The 14,306-nt window shown below is 37.9% G+C and overlaps 1 protein-coding gene across 1 annotated transcript in view; it reads left to right on the forward strand.

The window, feature by feature from the left end:
- NF1 (neurofibromin 1) overlaps positions 1-14,306 on the forward strand; it is a 327,459-nt gene that overhangs the window by 203,647 nt on the left and 109,506 nt on the right. The window contains exons 28-36 of the mRNA XM_014548834.1: positions 90-229; positions 493-615; positions 1,050-1,133; positions 1,939-2,055; positions 2,601-2,782; positions 2,899-3,110; positions 5,932-6,093; positions 6,228-6,331; positions 8,078-8,213. Of these exons, the coding sequence (XP_014404320.1) occupies positions 90-229; positions 493-615; positions 1,050-1,133; positions 1,939-2,055; positions 2,601-2,782; positions 2,899-3,110; positions 5,932-6,093; positions 6,228-6,331; positions 8,078-8,213 (1,260 nt within the window). The remainder of the gene's footprint in view (positions 1-89; positions 230-492; positions 616-1,049; positions 1,134-1,938; positions 2,056-2,600; positions 2,783-2,898; positions 3,111-5,931; positions 6,094-6,227; positions 6,332-8,077; positions 8,214-14,306) is intronic.

The following is a 14,306-nucleotide window of genomic DNA, read 5'->3' on the forward strand; positions in this document are numbered from 1 at the left end:
ATATGTTAGACATTTAGATCAGGCAGCTTCTTATCTCTCTGATCTGTCTACTGTGCATTGATTCCAGATGTATTTTGTTCCTTGTATAGGTTTTATTGACTGACACCAATACTCAATTTGTAGAGCAAACTATAGCTATAATGAAGAATTTACTAGATAATCATACTGAAGGCAGCTCTGAACACTTGGGGCAAGCTAGCATTGAAACAATGATGTTAAATTTGGTCAGGTAAGCATTCTACTGAAATGTAGCAGAAATACATTGGTATTAGTAGTTATTAGTGAAGTAATTTGCCATCCTTTTCTTTATTGCTCCCAAATTAGGGTGTGACAATAAGGTAACCAGAAGTTATGTATGTTCTCTTATAAATAAAATAAAAATCTTGTAGCTTTTATAGTTACTTTTAGTAATTTTATGTAGAGATTAAAGCATTTAGAAAACCTCTTTTGTTTATATCTGATTTTTTTTTGAATGTTTCTATGTCCAAATAGATATGTTCGTGTGCTTGGGAATATGGTTCATGCGATTCAAATAAAAACGAAACTGTGTCAGTTAGTCGAGGTAATGATGGCAAGGAGAGATGACCTCTCATTTTGTCAAGAGATGAAATTTAGGTGAGTTCTTAAAAGAACAATCCAGAGTCTTCTAAATCTTATTATTTTAAATGAAGTACAGGAAAATGGTAGGTACCTGGTTATTATGGGAAGCGGGGGTGGAGAGTGGGAAAGGAGCATTTTACGTGTCAGTTTTTCTCCATGTCTTTTTAAATTTCCCAAAGCTTTGTGCCCATGACAGCGCTCCCTTTTTCAAAAATTACACTATCCTTGAGCTAAGAATTTGATTCTGTTTCAAAACAGATACACAGCTAACTATAACATGGAGGTTCAGTATCCAAGTCCCTTCTGTTAGATTTGTGAGAGCAGTATCTCTTTTAGAAACTTGTCATGTTTCCTGGGTTATTTGGCACATTGTGTGCACTATTTAAAAAGGTGTATGTATGACTTTTAAAAATTTGTTTGCTTTTTTTTTTCTCTCTACCATTCTATAGGAATAAGATGGTAGAATACTTGACAGACTGGGTTATGGGAACATCAAATCAAGCAGCAGATGATGATGTAAAATGTCTTACAAGGTAAAAAAGAGAATGACCTTAAGTATCAGCAGGTTTACTCTAGGCATTAGTACTACTTCATTATAGCTATTATACATACATTTTATGTGTAATGAAATTATTTTTCTGGATATCAAGCTCTTGCATTTGAATTACATACTTTTTTTTAACTAAAAGACTTAAAGTAAAAAAATGTGAGAGTTTTATGTTTGGAAAGTTAGTGTTGCATATTTATGAAGGATACAATTATTGGAAAATAAATTATTGGAAAGTAAAATATGTAAAGCCTTAAATTGTATTTATTTTATGGTTAGATAAAAATCTTGTAGCTTTTATAGTTACTTTTATGTAATTTTACTTAGAGATTAAAACATTTAGAAAATCTCTTGTTTACATCTGATAAATGTATTATTTGTTAATAATTAGTTGTTTTGAGTCCTTTTAAAGCTAATTAAGTTTGCTCTAATGACAAGTATTTATTGCCACATATTAGAAAATAATTAATCACTGTGAACTGCATAATAACCATTTACATGTATTACTTTGGCCAGACTTGGTTTTGAAGTGCATTCTCTTGATTTTAAGGTAGTCATTTTGCCAAAATTACTTTGTAGAAAGTTATTGTCACCCTCTCCTAAACTTGAAATGTTTTTGTATTCTGGAGTCTGCATATTAACTCATATCATTTAGGTTTTCCTAATAAGGTATCTAATGAAATAGGTAGCTCCTAAAGTTTGTGTCTGTTAGGAAGAAATTTATTTGAGGGGATGGTGGGATGGAAGAACCTGAAAAACTTATTATGGTCTCTAAATATTTTTTTCTTCAGAGATTTGGACCAGGCAAGCATGGAAGCAGTAGTTTCACTCCTGGCTGGCCTTCCACTGCAGCCTGAGGAAGGAGATGGTGTGGAACTAATGGAAGCCAAATCACAGTTATTTCTTAAGTAAATTTCTGTTACCAAAAACACAAAGCAAAAAACAAAGTCCCACACAACCAAAGAAAGAAAGTGTGATCAAAGTGATAAATTGTTATATTTAGAACATGGACATCATTGCTTTGGTATTACGGCCATCAGCTGCTGTCTCATAAAATATAACACATGCATGAAGCAATATTCCCTGTGTCAGGAGTGGGATAGGAAAACAACTGTGTTTTGTGATTTTTAAAGAAAATTATCTGACCAGTGACTTTTTATTGGCAGTAAAACCCAGATCGCCTATTTGGACCATTAATTTTATATGCTAAGCATTAAAAGTGATGTACTTACATTGCATCTATTTGGAATATATACTGGGCTTTGTCAGGGCAAAATCATATTCAACAGAGCACACTTCATAATGAGCCACACTAGCTGATTATCCCAAGACTGGAGAGTAGCAGATACTCAAGAAACACTCATGAAATACACGTGATGATTTCAGAATGTCTGGTTAGTTTTCTGGTTGATGTGGCCTTCACAGTATAAGGGTCAGTCTTTTTATTTCTCAGGTATTTCACATTGTTTATGAACCTTTTGAATGACTGTAGTGAAGTTGAAGATGAAAATGCACAAACAGGTGGCAGGAAACGTGGCATGTCTCGGAGGCTGGCATCATTGAGGCACTGTACAGTCCTTGCAATGTCAAACTTACTCAATGCGAATGTGGACAGTGGCCTCATGCATTCCATAGGTGAGATAAAATGAGAGCATATGGAAATTTAAAACTTAGAGAATTGGCATATAAGACGAGTAAAATTATTTCAGCAAGGTCATGTTAGTAAATTTGCATCTATCTGTCTATATCAGGTTTAGGTTACCACAAAGATCTCCAGACAAGAGCTACATTTATGGAAGTTCTGACTAAAATCCTTCAACAAGGCACAGAATTTGACACACTTGCCGAAACGGTGTTGGCAGATCGGTTTGAGAGACTGGTGGAGCTGGTCACGATGATGGGTGATCAGGGAGAGCTCCCTATAGCTATGGCTCTGGCCAATGTGGTTCCTTGTTCTCAGTGGGTAAGTTCATTGAAGGTGGAAAAGAAAAGTGCCTGCCACATAGCAGATGGTTCAGAATTCATTTGTTGAGTGAATGTTTATTGAATGAATTGCTGAAACTTTAGCGCTGGAAGAGACTTCAGATATTATTTGAGTGGTTTTCAGCTGTGGGGAAGTGGTTGGAGCTTAGTCCTCACTAGTATTCTTACCTTAAGTATGAGGATCATACCGATCCACACATTTTAAAGTAAAATTCGGACTTCTGACCTGTCCTACTGAAAAACTCCATTTAAACACTGATGAAAAGAAAATTAAAACCACTGATCTGGTCTGGTGTCTTCATATACTAACTGAGATAATTAGTGTTAAATCTCATATTTAGTTGTTAGTAATGCTAGCACTAGAATTCAAGGCTTGTGCCTGTTTACTATCTATCCCCAATTCTTGACTCTTTTTCTGTAATGCATTTTACAATTTTTAAAAAATTTAAGCACTCTTATTTGCATTTGAAATTCTGATGGTGCGTGTTTTATTTATATTTTATTTATATTTATTTTTTAATATATTTTTATTGATTTCAGAGAGGAAGTGAGAGGTAGATAGAAACAGCAATGATGAGAGAGAATCATTGATCGGCTGCCTCCTGCACGCCCTCTACTGGGGATCAAGCCTGCAACCTGGGCATGTGCCCTTGATTGGAATCGAACCTGGGACCCTTCATTCTGCAGGCTGACGCTCTATACACTGAGCCAAACCCTCTAGGGCTGATGTTGCATATTTTAAACACTGAAAACATAATGTGGCTATTTGAATTCTTAATAAAAATTTTCCTAAAACCATATCATTCTTAATAATATATGCTAAAAATTTGGGAAGGAATTCCCTTTCCATGTTAAAAAGATGCTTAGTTTATATTGTACCAAAAATGGTTTCAGTTTAGTAAATTATAACTAATATGGTAATCTGTCATTGCCTGTAAATTTCTGCTATAAAAAGCTATAGGATCTTATTCTTCATACTTAAAAGTAAAACTCAAATTCTGGCTCTACGCTACCTGGCCCTACCTCATCTCTGACATCATCATATGCCATTTTCCTTTTTTTAAAATATATTTTATTGATTTTTTACAGAGAGGAAGGGAGAGGGATAGAGAGTTAGAAACATCCATGAGAGAGAAACATTGATCAGCTGCCTCCTGCACACCCCCTACTGGGGATGTGCCCGCAACCAAGTTATATGCCCTTGACCGGAATTGAACCTGGGACTCTTCAGTCCACAGGCCGATGCTCTAGCCACTGAGCCAAACTGGTCAGGGCCATTTTCCTTTTTATTCACCAAACTTAAACCACACTGGCCATGAAACATGTTTGGGTTGTTTCCACCCTGCAGCACTCTTACTGCTGCTGCTACCTCTACTGCCTGGAATGCTTCTTCCCTGATCTCTTAAATGGCCGACTTCTTGTTCTTCAAGTTTCAGTTCAGATGTACTTTCTTAGCGAAGTCTTTTCTGACTATCCAATCAAAACCACACCCACAGTCATTCTGTCACATTACCTTGTTATATTTTCTTGGCAGCATTTATTCACTATGTGAAATAAATGTGTTTATTTGAGAACTTACTCTAAGTCTCTAGAATGTGAGCTCCGTGAGAGCAGAGACCTTGCCCCCTGTTCACTCCAAGCCTCTTCTCAGAATGTGTGGTTAAACACTGATTTATTATCACATCATTTTTCTTGAGTATACCCCAAAATACTTTACCATGGGCAATCATGAGGGTTATCATTTAGGTACTAGATAAGAATTAGCCATTCACCCTCACTTTGTACATAAATCTTGCTAATGTTTTGGTTCTGCATGTACCAGGTCTATTTGCTGATTTCCTCCTGCAAATCTTGTAGTCTTTTCATTTTTGTTGTTTTTCTGGCCCATATTCAGAAAACAGTGAGTTTCTCTGACCATATGAGAGCTCTTATGGTCACCAAAGTCTTATTCTTGCTCACTTTTTTTCTGAGAAAATCATCTGTGCATATCAAGCTAAACTCTTTGCCATCATATTCTGTTAGGCATATAGGAATAGTCATCTATTATAGACATACTAGAGGCCCAGTGCACGAATTCGTGCATGGGTACCCGCAGTCCAATGCTGTCTGCAGCTCCTCCCTGCTGCTCCTGCTCATCCTGGCCCCACTGCACCTGCCATGGGCTCATGCCCAATCAGTCCCAATCGATCGGGAGAGGCTCACATTGTTGCAGCAGTTTTCGCCAGCTGTGAGCCTTGCGTCTGGCGCCCTCCCAAGGGGAGTGGCCTGCGGGATCGGGCTGAAACGGGCTCTCCAACATCCCCTGAGGGGTACCGGATTTCGAGAGAGTGCAGGCCAGGCCGAGGGACCTCACTGGTGCATGATCGGGCCAGGAAGGGACCATGGGAGGGTTCCAGGGCGTGTCCAGCCCCACCTCGCCCAGTCCTGATTGGGGCCAGCCGGGGAAGGAAGCGGGAGGTTGACCAGCTGGGGAGGGAGGGCTCCAGGGTGTGTCTGACCCATCTCACTCAGTCCTGATTGCCTGGACCCCAGCTGCAAGCTAACCTACTGATCGGAGCATCTGCCCCCTGGTGATCAGTGCATGTCATAGCGAGCAGTTGAGCAGCTTTAACATATTATGCTTTGATTGGTTGAACAGATGACCAGTCACCAGACACTTAGCATATTAGGCTTTTGTTATATAGAATGAGCACAAATAAATGCCAGGAGGAAAATTAATCAGTCACCATTTATCTTGATTCAGTTTCCTGCATAAGAGAAAATAGGATTATCCACCCTAACACCATTTGTTTTGTTCTCAGGATGAACTAGCTCGAGTTCTGGTGACTCTATTTGATTCTCGGCATTTACTCTACCAACTGCTCTGGAACATGTTTTCTAAGGAAGTAGAATTGGCAGACTCCATGCAGACTCTTTTTCGAGGGAACAGCTTAGCTAGTAAAATAATGACCTTCTGTTTCAAGGTTTGTATCCATTCATCTGTTTTTTATGTGAAGGTATGGCAATGATTTTGTACAGAATGTACAGAGCAAATATCCTCCGAAATGCAGGGTACTTGAATCAGGCATAATAAATTCCTACTTGTGTATTTCTTTAGGTATATGGTGCTACCTACCTACAAAAACTCCTGGATCCTTTATTACGAATTGTGATCACATCCTCTGATTGGCAGCATGTTAGCTTTGAAGTGGATCCTACCAGGTTTGTCATCTTTCATCTACAACTGCTCTTCATTTTTTTCCCTACCACTACAATGGTAGGGCCTGAGTAGAGGCACTGTACAATGGTAGATCCTTACCCTCACAACTTTTCCCCTTGATTCTTAAAATTAGTCTTTAGCCTGGCTGGTGTGGCTAAGTGGTTGAGCGTCGATTTATGAACCAGAAGGCCATGGTTCGATTCCCTGTTAGGGTCAGGGCACATGCCCGGGTTGCAGGCTCAATCCCTAGTAGGGGGTGTGCAGGAGGCTGCCAATCAGTGATTCTCATCATTGATGTTTCTATCTCTCCCTCTCCTGCTCTGAAATTGTTAAAAATATATTTTTAAAAATTAGTCTTTAATTATGAAAGTTGCATGCAAATACATTTTTCTTAAAAAACAATTGCAGTTCTCATTAAAGGTGTCTATGACTACCATCTTGGAGATTTAGCACTGTTACTTTAATTTGTTTTTCTGTCCTTTTTCAATGCATTTGCATATATATATGTAGCTGTAGAAACTGTATATTATGTGAGTGCTCAATATAAATGGTAGCATATTGCTACATGGTTTTGCAACTTAATCTTTTTAATTGCAAGATTCTGAAGTGATGACTTTTGAGTTTCCCAAGCATTTATGTAATATGTAAATTAGCATATAAGTAAAAATTACTAATTAAAAGATCAAAAACAAGAATTCAATACTTACTTGGTAACAGCGCTAGTTTTTAAGGGGACAAAGATGAGTCCCCTTAAAGGAACTTCCTTCAAGGAGTTTACAGTTTAGTAAGAGATAAGACATATAACACGTAGTTAAGAGTGAGTTTCATAGGGGATGTGTTTTGAGAGTTCAGATTATGCCAGTTGGGGAGCCCAAGTAAAGCTTTGTGGATGTGATAGCCATTGGGTGAAATTTAAACCCAATAAATAGGCAGAATTATTATTACTGGGTTATTGATGAAAAAAAATTGAGGCCCAGGGAAGTTAAATGTCTTGACCAAGGCCATAGAGATCATTGTGGTAGAGCTGAAATGTGTAACATATTTTATAAGTAGCATTTCACGTAAAATAAACAGATCGGTCTTTCCTGGGTAAACCTGACACAAAAGTAAGTCTGTTTTCTGAATTTCTACCTTTAATCACAACACCAAGACTTTAGAGATCATATTGAATTGGCAACCCTGATTGAATGGGGGCAGTAATGGAGTATACCAGGCATGTGGAGACATCAGAGGTCACCAGAATGACGTGATTGGGACAGTGATGGTGCCATTGACAGCATGGGGAGCAGCACAGGGTAAGACAGAGTAGGAGAAAAGATCAGTTAATTTTGGGCAAACTGAATTTTAGATACTGGTGGGAGAGACACCTAGCAGTTAGAAATACCAGGCTGGATATGAAAGGCAGTTCAAAATAGGGGAAACATGAATGACTACAAAATACATGAAAGCGTGTCTAACTTGACCAGAAGTCATGGAAATAAAAGTTAAAAACATGAGATGCCCTTTCCTACCTACTAGATTGGCAAAAAAAAGAAAAAAAAGAAATAAAAATCACATACTGAATTTGTAAGAATATAATAAGAATTTTAATACACAATTTGCAAAATTTCTTTTTTTATAGTTGGCTTGTTCAAGAAGCCAACAAAGTCCAAACATTGTATTTGGCTAATTTGGCTGAATATCTCAAGTAGTCTCTTTTAAGGAGTGTTTTTGTTTGTTTTTAATTTATTTGACTTTTTTTTTTGTAGGTTAGAACAGTCAGAGAGCCTTGAGGATAACCAGCGGAACCTCCTCCACATGACTGAAAAGTTCTTCGATGCCATCATCAGCTCCTCCTCAGAATTTCCCCCTCAGCTTCGAAGTGTGTGCCACTGTTTATACCAGGTATGCTTAAGGTTAGAGATTGCCATTATTGATCAAAGCTAAATTAAAAAGAATGCTTTAAAAAAAATGCTTTACCAAAGAGGAATTTAGCTTTTGATAGTGGGTGATTAATAATACTGAGTCAATTTAGAAGGATAAAGCATTAAAAATTGTTGAAATCGGCTTTGAAAATAACAAATATTAGGAGACAGTTTGAAGTATTTTTAAGGAGGTTCTTTAAAATAATAATTTTTTCTTGTATTGAGAGCAAGTTTAAGATGCACCAAATAATGAGATATATTATGCAATTTTGTATGCTATCTTTTGCCTATATTACTCATAGGTTCTTTAACATATGAAATAGGTTTACTACCTGCTTTTTGCATTGTGAGGCTTGATCTATAATTTTGATTTCTTCATTAAGACATAATATTTGCCTGGCTGGCATGGCTCAATGGTCGAACTGTGAACTAGGAGGTCACAGTTCGATTCCCAGTCAGGGCATATGCCTGGGTTGCAGGCTTGAATCCCCAGTGTGGGGCGTGTAGGAGGCAGCCGATCAATGATTATCTCTCAACATTGATGTTTCTATCTCTCCCTCTCTCTTCCTCTCTGAAATCAATAATAAAAATATATTTTTTTAAAAAAGATAAAATGTTTTTGTGTCAGATTTTCCCAGGAAAGACTGATCTGTTTATTTTATGTGAAATGCTACTTAGAAAATATGTTGCACCATCATTTAGATCCAGTTACTAGATTTTTTAACACTAGCACTATAAATAATTGCCTCTGAGTTCAGATGTCCACAGTCATTCCTACTTGTTGAGGAAATTAAGTCTTTATTCTTTTATGGTTTCCACTGTGTTTTTGAATTGCATATGCATTCATTCCAAAGGAAATTAATGCAAATCCACTTAGCCTGTTTAAACTGTGATTCTGGAAGAAACATTAATAGGTCTAGAGTTAGGGACTCCTGGAGAAAGAATTTATGCTTTTACCAAAACCCATGCCTTTCTCTTTTAATCCTCAACCGAGGATATGTTTTTATTGATTTTAGAGAGAGAGGAAGGGTTAGAGAGTATGAAACATTGATTTGAGAGAGAAACATTGATTGGTTGCCTCCCTCACTCGCCCTGTCTGGGGGTCAAACCCGCAACCTAGGTATGTTCCCTGACCGGAATCAAACCTGCAACCTTTTGGTGTACAGACGACACTCCAACCCAGCAGTCGCCAACCTTTCGGATCTCGCGGACCGCTGCTTCAAAGGTTTCCTTAAACCAGCGGTCACCAACCTTTCGGGCCTCACGGACCACCAGTGATCCGTAGACCACCAGTTGGCAATCACTGCTCCAACCAACTGAGCCATCCGGCCAGGGCCAAATCCCATGCCTTGTGTCTTCTTTCTTTTAAGAGTCATTCTCATCCATTTGTTTTTTAGAATAGAGCTTTAGTTGCTTAGAGACTTTAGTAAGATCACCGAAATTACCATTTTCAGGCTTTATTTATGTCAGATAAAAATAGAGTTTAAGCCAAAAATAGTAAAAAGAGTCAAAGAAGGTCATGATGTAATGAAAAGCGGGTCAATACATCAAGAAGATATAGGAATTGTATATTTATGTGCCTAACATTGGAGCACCTAAATATATAAAGCAAGAAATAACAGAGCTAAATGGGGAAATAAACAGTAGAACAATAATAGTTGGGTAATTTATCCCACTCTCAACAATGGATAAATCATCTATAGAATCAATAAGGAAACAGCAGACCTAACAGATACATATAGAACATTCTGTCCAACAACGCCACAATACACATTCTTCTCAAAGACACATAGAATATTTTCTAGGATAGATTATATGTTAGGCCACTAAACAAGTTTTAGCAAATTCAAGATCGAAATCATAATGAGCAAGTATTTCTTTTGACCACAATGACGTGAAACTAGAAATAAATAATAAGAGGAAAACTGGAAAATTTATGAACACATAGAAGTTAACATTCTCCTGCCCTAACCGGTTTGGCTCAGTGGATAGAGCCTCGGCCTTCGGACTGAAGGGTCCCAGGTTCGATTCCAGTCAAGGGTATGTACCTTGGTTGCAGGCACATCCCCAGTAGGGGGCGTGCAGGAGGCGGCTGATCGATGTTTCTCTCTCATCGATGTTTCTAACTCTCTATCCCTCTCCCTTCCTCTCTGTAAAAAATCAATAAAATATATTTTTTTTTTTAAAAAAAGAAGTTAACATTCTCCTGAACAGTCAGTAGATCAAAGAAGAAATTAAAGGGGAAATAAAAAAATTTCTTGAGATAAATGACAATAGAAACACAACATAACAAAACTTGTGGGATGCAGCAAAAGCAGTTCTAAGAGAGAAATGCATAGCAATAAATACCTTCATTAAAAAGCAAGAAAGATCCCAAATAAACAACCTAACTCTATACCTTTAGGAACTAGAAATAGGGCTTTTGGAAGATGCTTAGGTCATTAGGATGGAACCCTCATGAATGAGATTAGTGCTTTTATAAAAAAGACCCCAGAAATCTCCCTTGCCCCTTCCATCATATGAGGACACAGCGGGAAGATGGCTGTCTATGAACCAGGGTTCTCAGCAGATATTGAATCTGCATGTGCCTTCATCTTAGACTTTCTAGCCTATAGAACTGTGAGAAATATTTGCTGTTTAAGCTTAAAATAAAAAAAGACTGAATCAGGGCGAAATAGAAAATCTGAATAAAACAATTACTAGGGAGGAGATTGAATCAGTAATCAAAAATCTCTCATAAAGAAATGCCCAGGACCAGATGGCTTCACTGGTGAATTTTACCCAACAATTAAAGAATTAACACCAATCCTTCTCAAACTCTTTCCAAAAATTTAAGAGGAGGCAACACTCCCAAACTTATTTTACAAAGCCAGCATTATCCTGGAGAAGAAAACAAAAACAAAAAACAAGAACAGCCCTAGCAGTTTGGCTCAGTGGATAGAGCATTGGCCTGTGGACCAAAGGGTCCTAGGTTCAATTCTGGTCAAGGGCACATACCTGGGTTTCAGGCTCGATCCAGTGTGCAAGAGGCAGCCAGTCAATGATTCCCTCTCATTGTTGATGTTTCTATCTCTCCCTCTTCCTTTCTCTCTGAAATCAATAAAAATATATTTAAAAAACAAGCAAACAAATAAGAACACCCAGAAACTAAATATATATGCAAACATCTACACTAATAAAAGAGAAACATGCAAATTGGTGTCACTCCGCTACACCCACCAGCCAATCAGGATGAGTATGCAAATTAACCCAACAAAGATGGCGGTTAATTTGCATATGCAGGCGCGGAGCGAAGACTTAAGGCTCCGCCTGAGCGAAGACTGAAGACGACTGAAGAGGCTTGGCTTCTCCGCTGTGGCCAGAGCAAAGGCCTTGGTCCCGGGTGCCGGAGGAAAACCGATGCCGGCAGCCAGGGGAAGGAAGGCCTATTGCACGAATCATTTTGTGCAACGGGCCTCTAGTTCTCAATAAAATTCTAGCAAACAGAATTCAGCAGCACATTAAAAGGAAGTTGTGTGTGTTCCTGAGGTGCTAGGATGGTTCCACATATGTAAATCAGTGTGATACATCACATTTAAAAAAATATTTTTTTATTGATTTCAGAGAGGAAGGGAGAGGGAGAGAGAGTTAGAAACATCAATGATGAGAGAGAATCATTGATTGGCTGCCTCCTGCATGCCCCCTGTTGGGGATCAAGCCCTAAACCGGGCATGTACCCTAGATTAGAATTGAACCTGGGACCCTTCAGTCTGCAGACCAATGCTCTAGCCACTGAGTCAAAACAGCTAGGGCGATACATCACATTTTTAAGAAGAGAATCATATGGTCATCTTATTAGCTGCAGAAACAGCATTTGACAAAATTCAACCATTATTCATTGATAAAACCTCTTAAAAATTAGGCATAGAGGAACATCTCAACATAATAAAGGTCATATAGGACAAGCTCATAGCCAATATCATATTTAATGCTGAAAGGTTGAAAGCAAGGGTGCCCACTCACCACTCCTGTTCAGCATAGTACTAGAAGTTCTAGCTAGAGCAATTGAATAAGAAAAAGAAATAGGCCCTGGCTGGTGTGGGTCAATGGTTGGAGCACTGCACTGTGCACCAGGCACATACCTGGTTTGTGGGTTCGCTCTCCCCTCCACCGTGTCCACTGGGGCATGTGCAGGAGGCAACCAATCAATGTCTCTCTCACATTGATACCTCTCTGTCTGTCTCTCTCTCTCTCTCTCTCTCTCTCCTTACCCTCCCTTCCACTCTCTCTGAAAAGCAATGGAAAAAATATCCTCAGGTGAGGATTAACAAAACAAAACAAACAAAAAAAGAAATAGAAATAAAAGGTATCAGAATGGAAAAGGAAGGCATAAAATTATCTCTATTTGCAGATGACATGATTTTATATATAGAAAATCCTAAAGGCAGCAACAAATTGTTAGATCTAGTCAATGAGTTGAATAGAATTGCCTGATACAAAATTAATATACAAAAATCAGTAGTATTTCTGTGTATTAAAAATGAATTTTCTGGAAAAAAATCAATTTTATTTATAATAGCATCACAAACAATAAAATACTTAGAAAGAAATTTAATGAAGGAAATGTAAGGTCTTCATACTGAAAACTCTAAGACTTTGATGAAAGAAATCAAAGAAGACACAAATAAATGGCAAATATCCAAGTGTTCATGGATTGGAAGAATTAATGTGGTTAAAACATCAGTACTATCAAAGGCCACCTATAGATTCACTGCAATCCCTTTCAAGATTCCAAGGGCATTTTTTACAGAAGTAGAAAAAACACTCCTAAAATGTACGTGGAACCACAGAAGACCACCCCGCATAGCCAAAGAAATCTTGAGAAATAAGAACAAAGTAGGAGGCATCACACTTCCTGATTTTAATAAGCCTAAGATTATCTAGTCAACTAATATTTGACAGGGGAGCTAAGCATACTCAACGGAGAAAAGGCAGTCTTAAATAAATGGTGCTGGGATAATTGGATATTTTATATGTAAGAGAATGAAACTGGGCCCATAGTTTACACCTCTCACAAAAATTAACTCAAAATGGATTAAAGACTTAAAGGTATGGCATGAAACTCTTAGGAGAAAACATAGGAATAAAGGTTTTTAACATAGGTCTTGGTAATGATTTTTTGGATATGAAATCTAAAACACAAGCAACAACAGAAAAACTAAACAAATGCAATTGTACTGTACTAAAAAGCTTCCACACAGCAAAAGAAGCCATCAACAAAGTGAAAAGACAACTTAGAGAATGGGAAAAAATATTTGCAAATCATATATCTGATGAGGGGTTTATATTAAAAATATATAAAGATCTCATACAACTCAATAACAAAACAAACAAATAACCTAATTAAAAAATGGGCAAAAGACCTGAATAGACATTTCTCCAAGAGGTATATGAAAGGCCAACAGGTACATGAAAAGATGCTCAACATAACTAGTCATTAGGGAAATGCAAAGGAAAACCACAGTGAGATATCACCTCACACCTGTTAGAATGGTCATCATCATCCTCGCCGGTTTGGCTCAGTGGATAGAGTGTTGGACTGAAGGGTCCCGGGTTCGATTCTGGTTTGAAGGGCACATGCCCAGTTGCAGGCTTGATCCCCAGCAGGGGGTGTGCAGGAGGCAGCCGAGCAATGATTCTCTCTCATCATTGATGTCTCTATCTTTCCCTTTCCCCTCCTCTCTGAAATTAATAAAAATATATTTATTTTAAAAAAAGAATGGTCATTATCAAAAAGTTGAGATTAACAAACACTGATGTGGATATGCAAACAAAGAAATCCTTTTGCCCTGTTGGTGGGGTTATAAATTGGTGCAGCTACTATGGAAAACAGCATTGGAGGATCCTAAAAAAAGTGGAAATATAACTGCCATATGATCCAGCAGTTCCACTTCTGGGAATCTATATAAAGGAAACAAAACCATTAAATTGAAAAGATATCTACACTCCCATGTTTATAGCAGCATTATTTGCAATAGCCAAGAAACGGAAACAACCTAATGTTCATCAGTGGATGAATGGATGAAGAAGTTGT

Source organism: Myotis brandtii, unplaced genomic scaffold (assembly GCF_000412655.1).
Source record: "Myotis brandtii unplaced genomic scaffold, ASM41265v1 scaffold523, whole genome shotgun sequence".
NCBI lineage: Eukaryota > Metazoa > Chordata > Mammalia > Chiroptera > Vespertilionidae > Myotis > Myotis brandtii.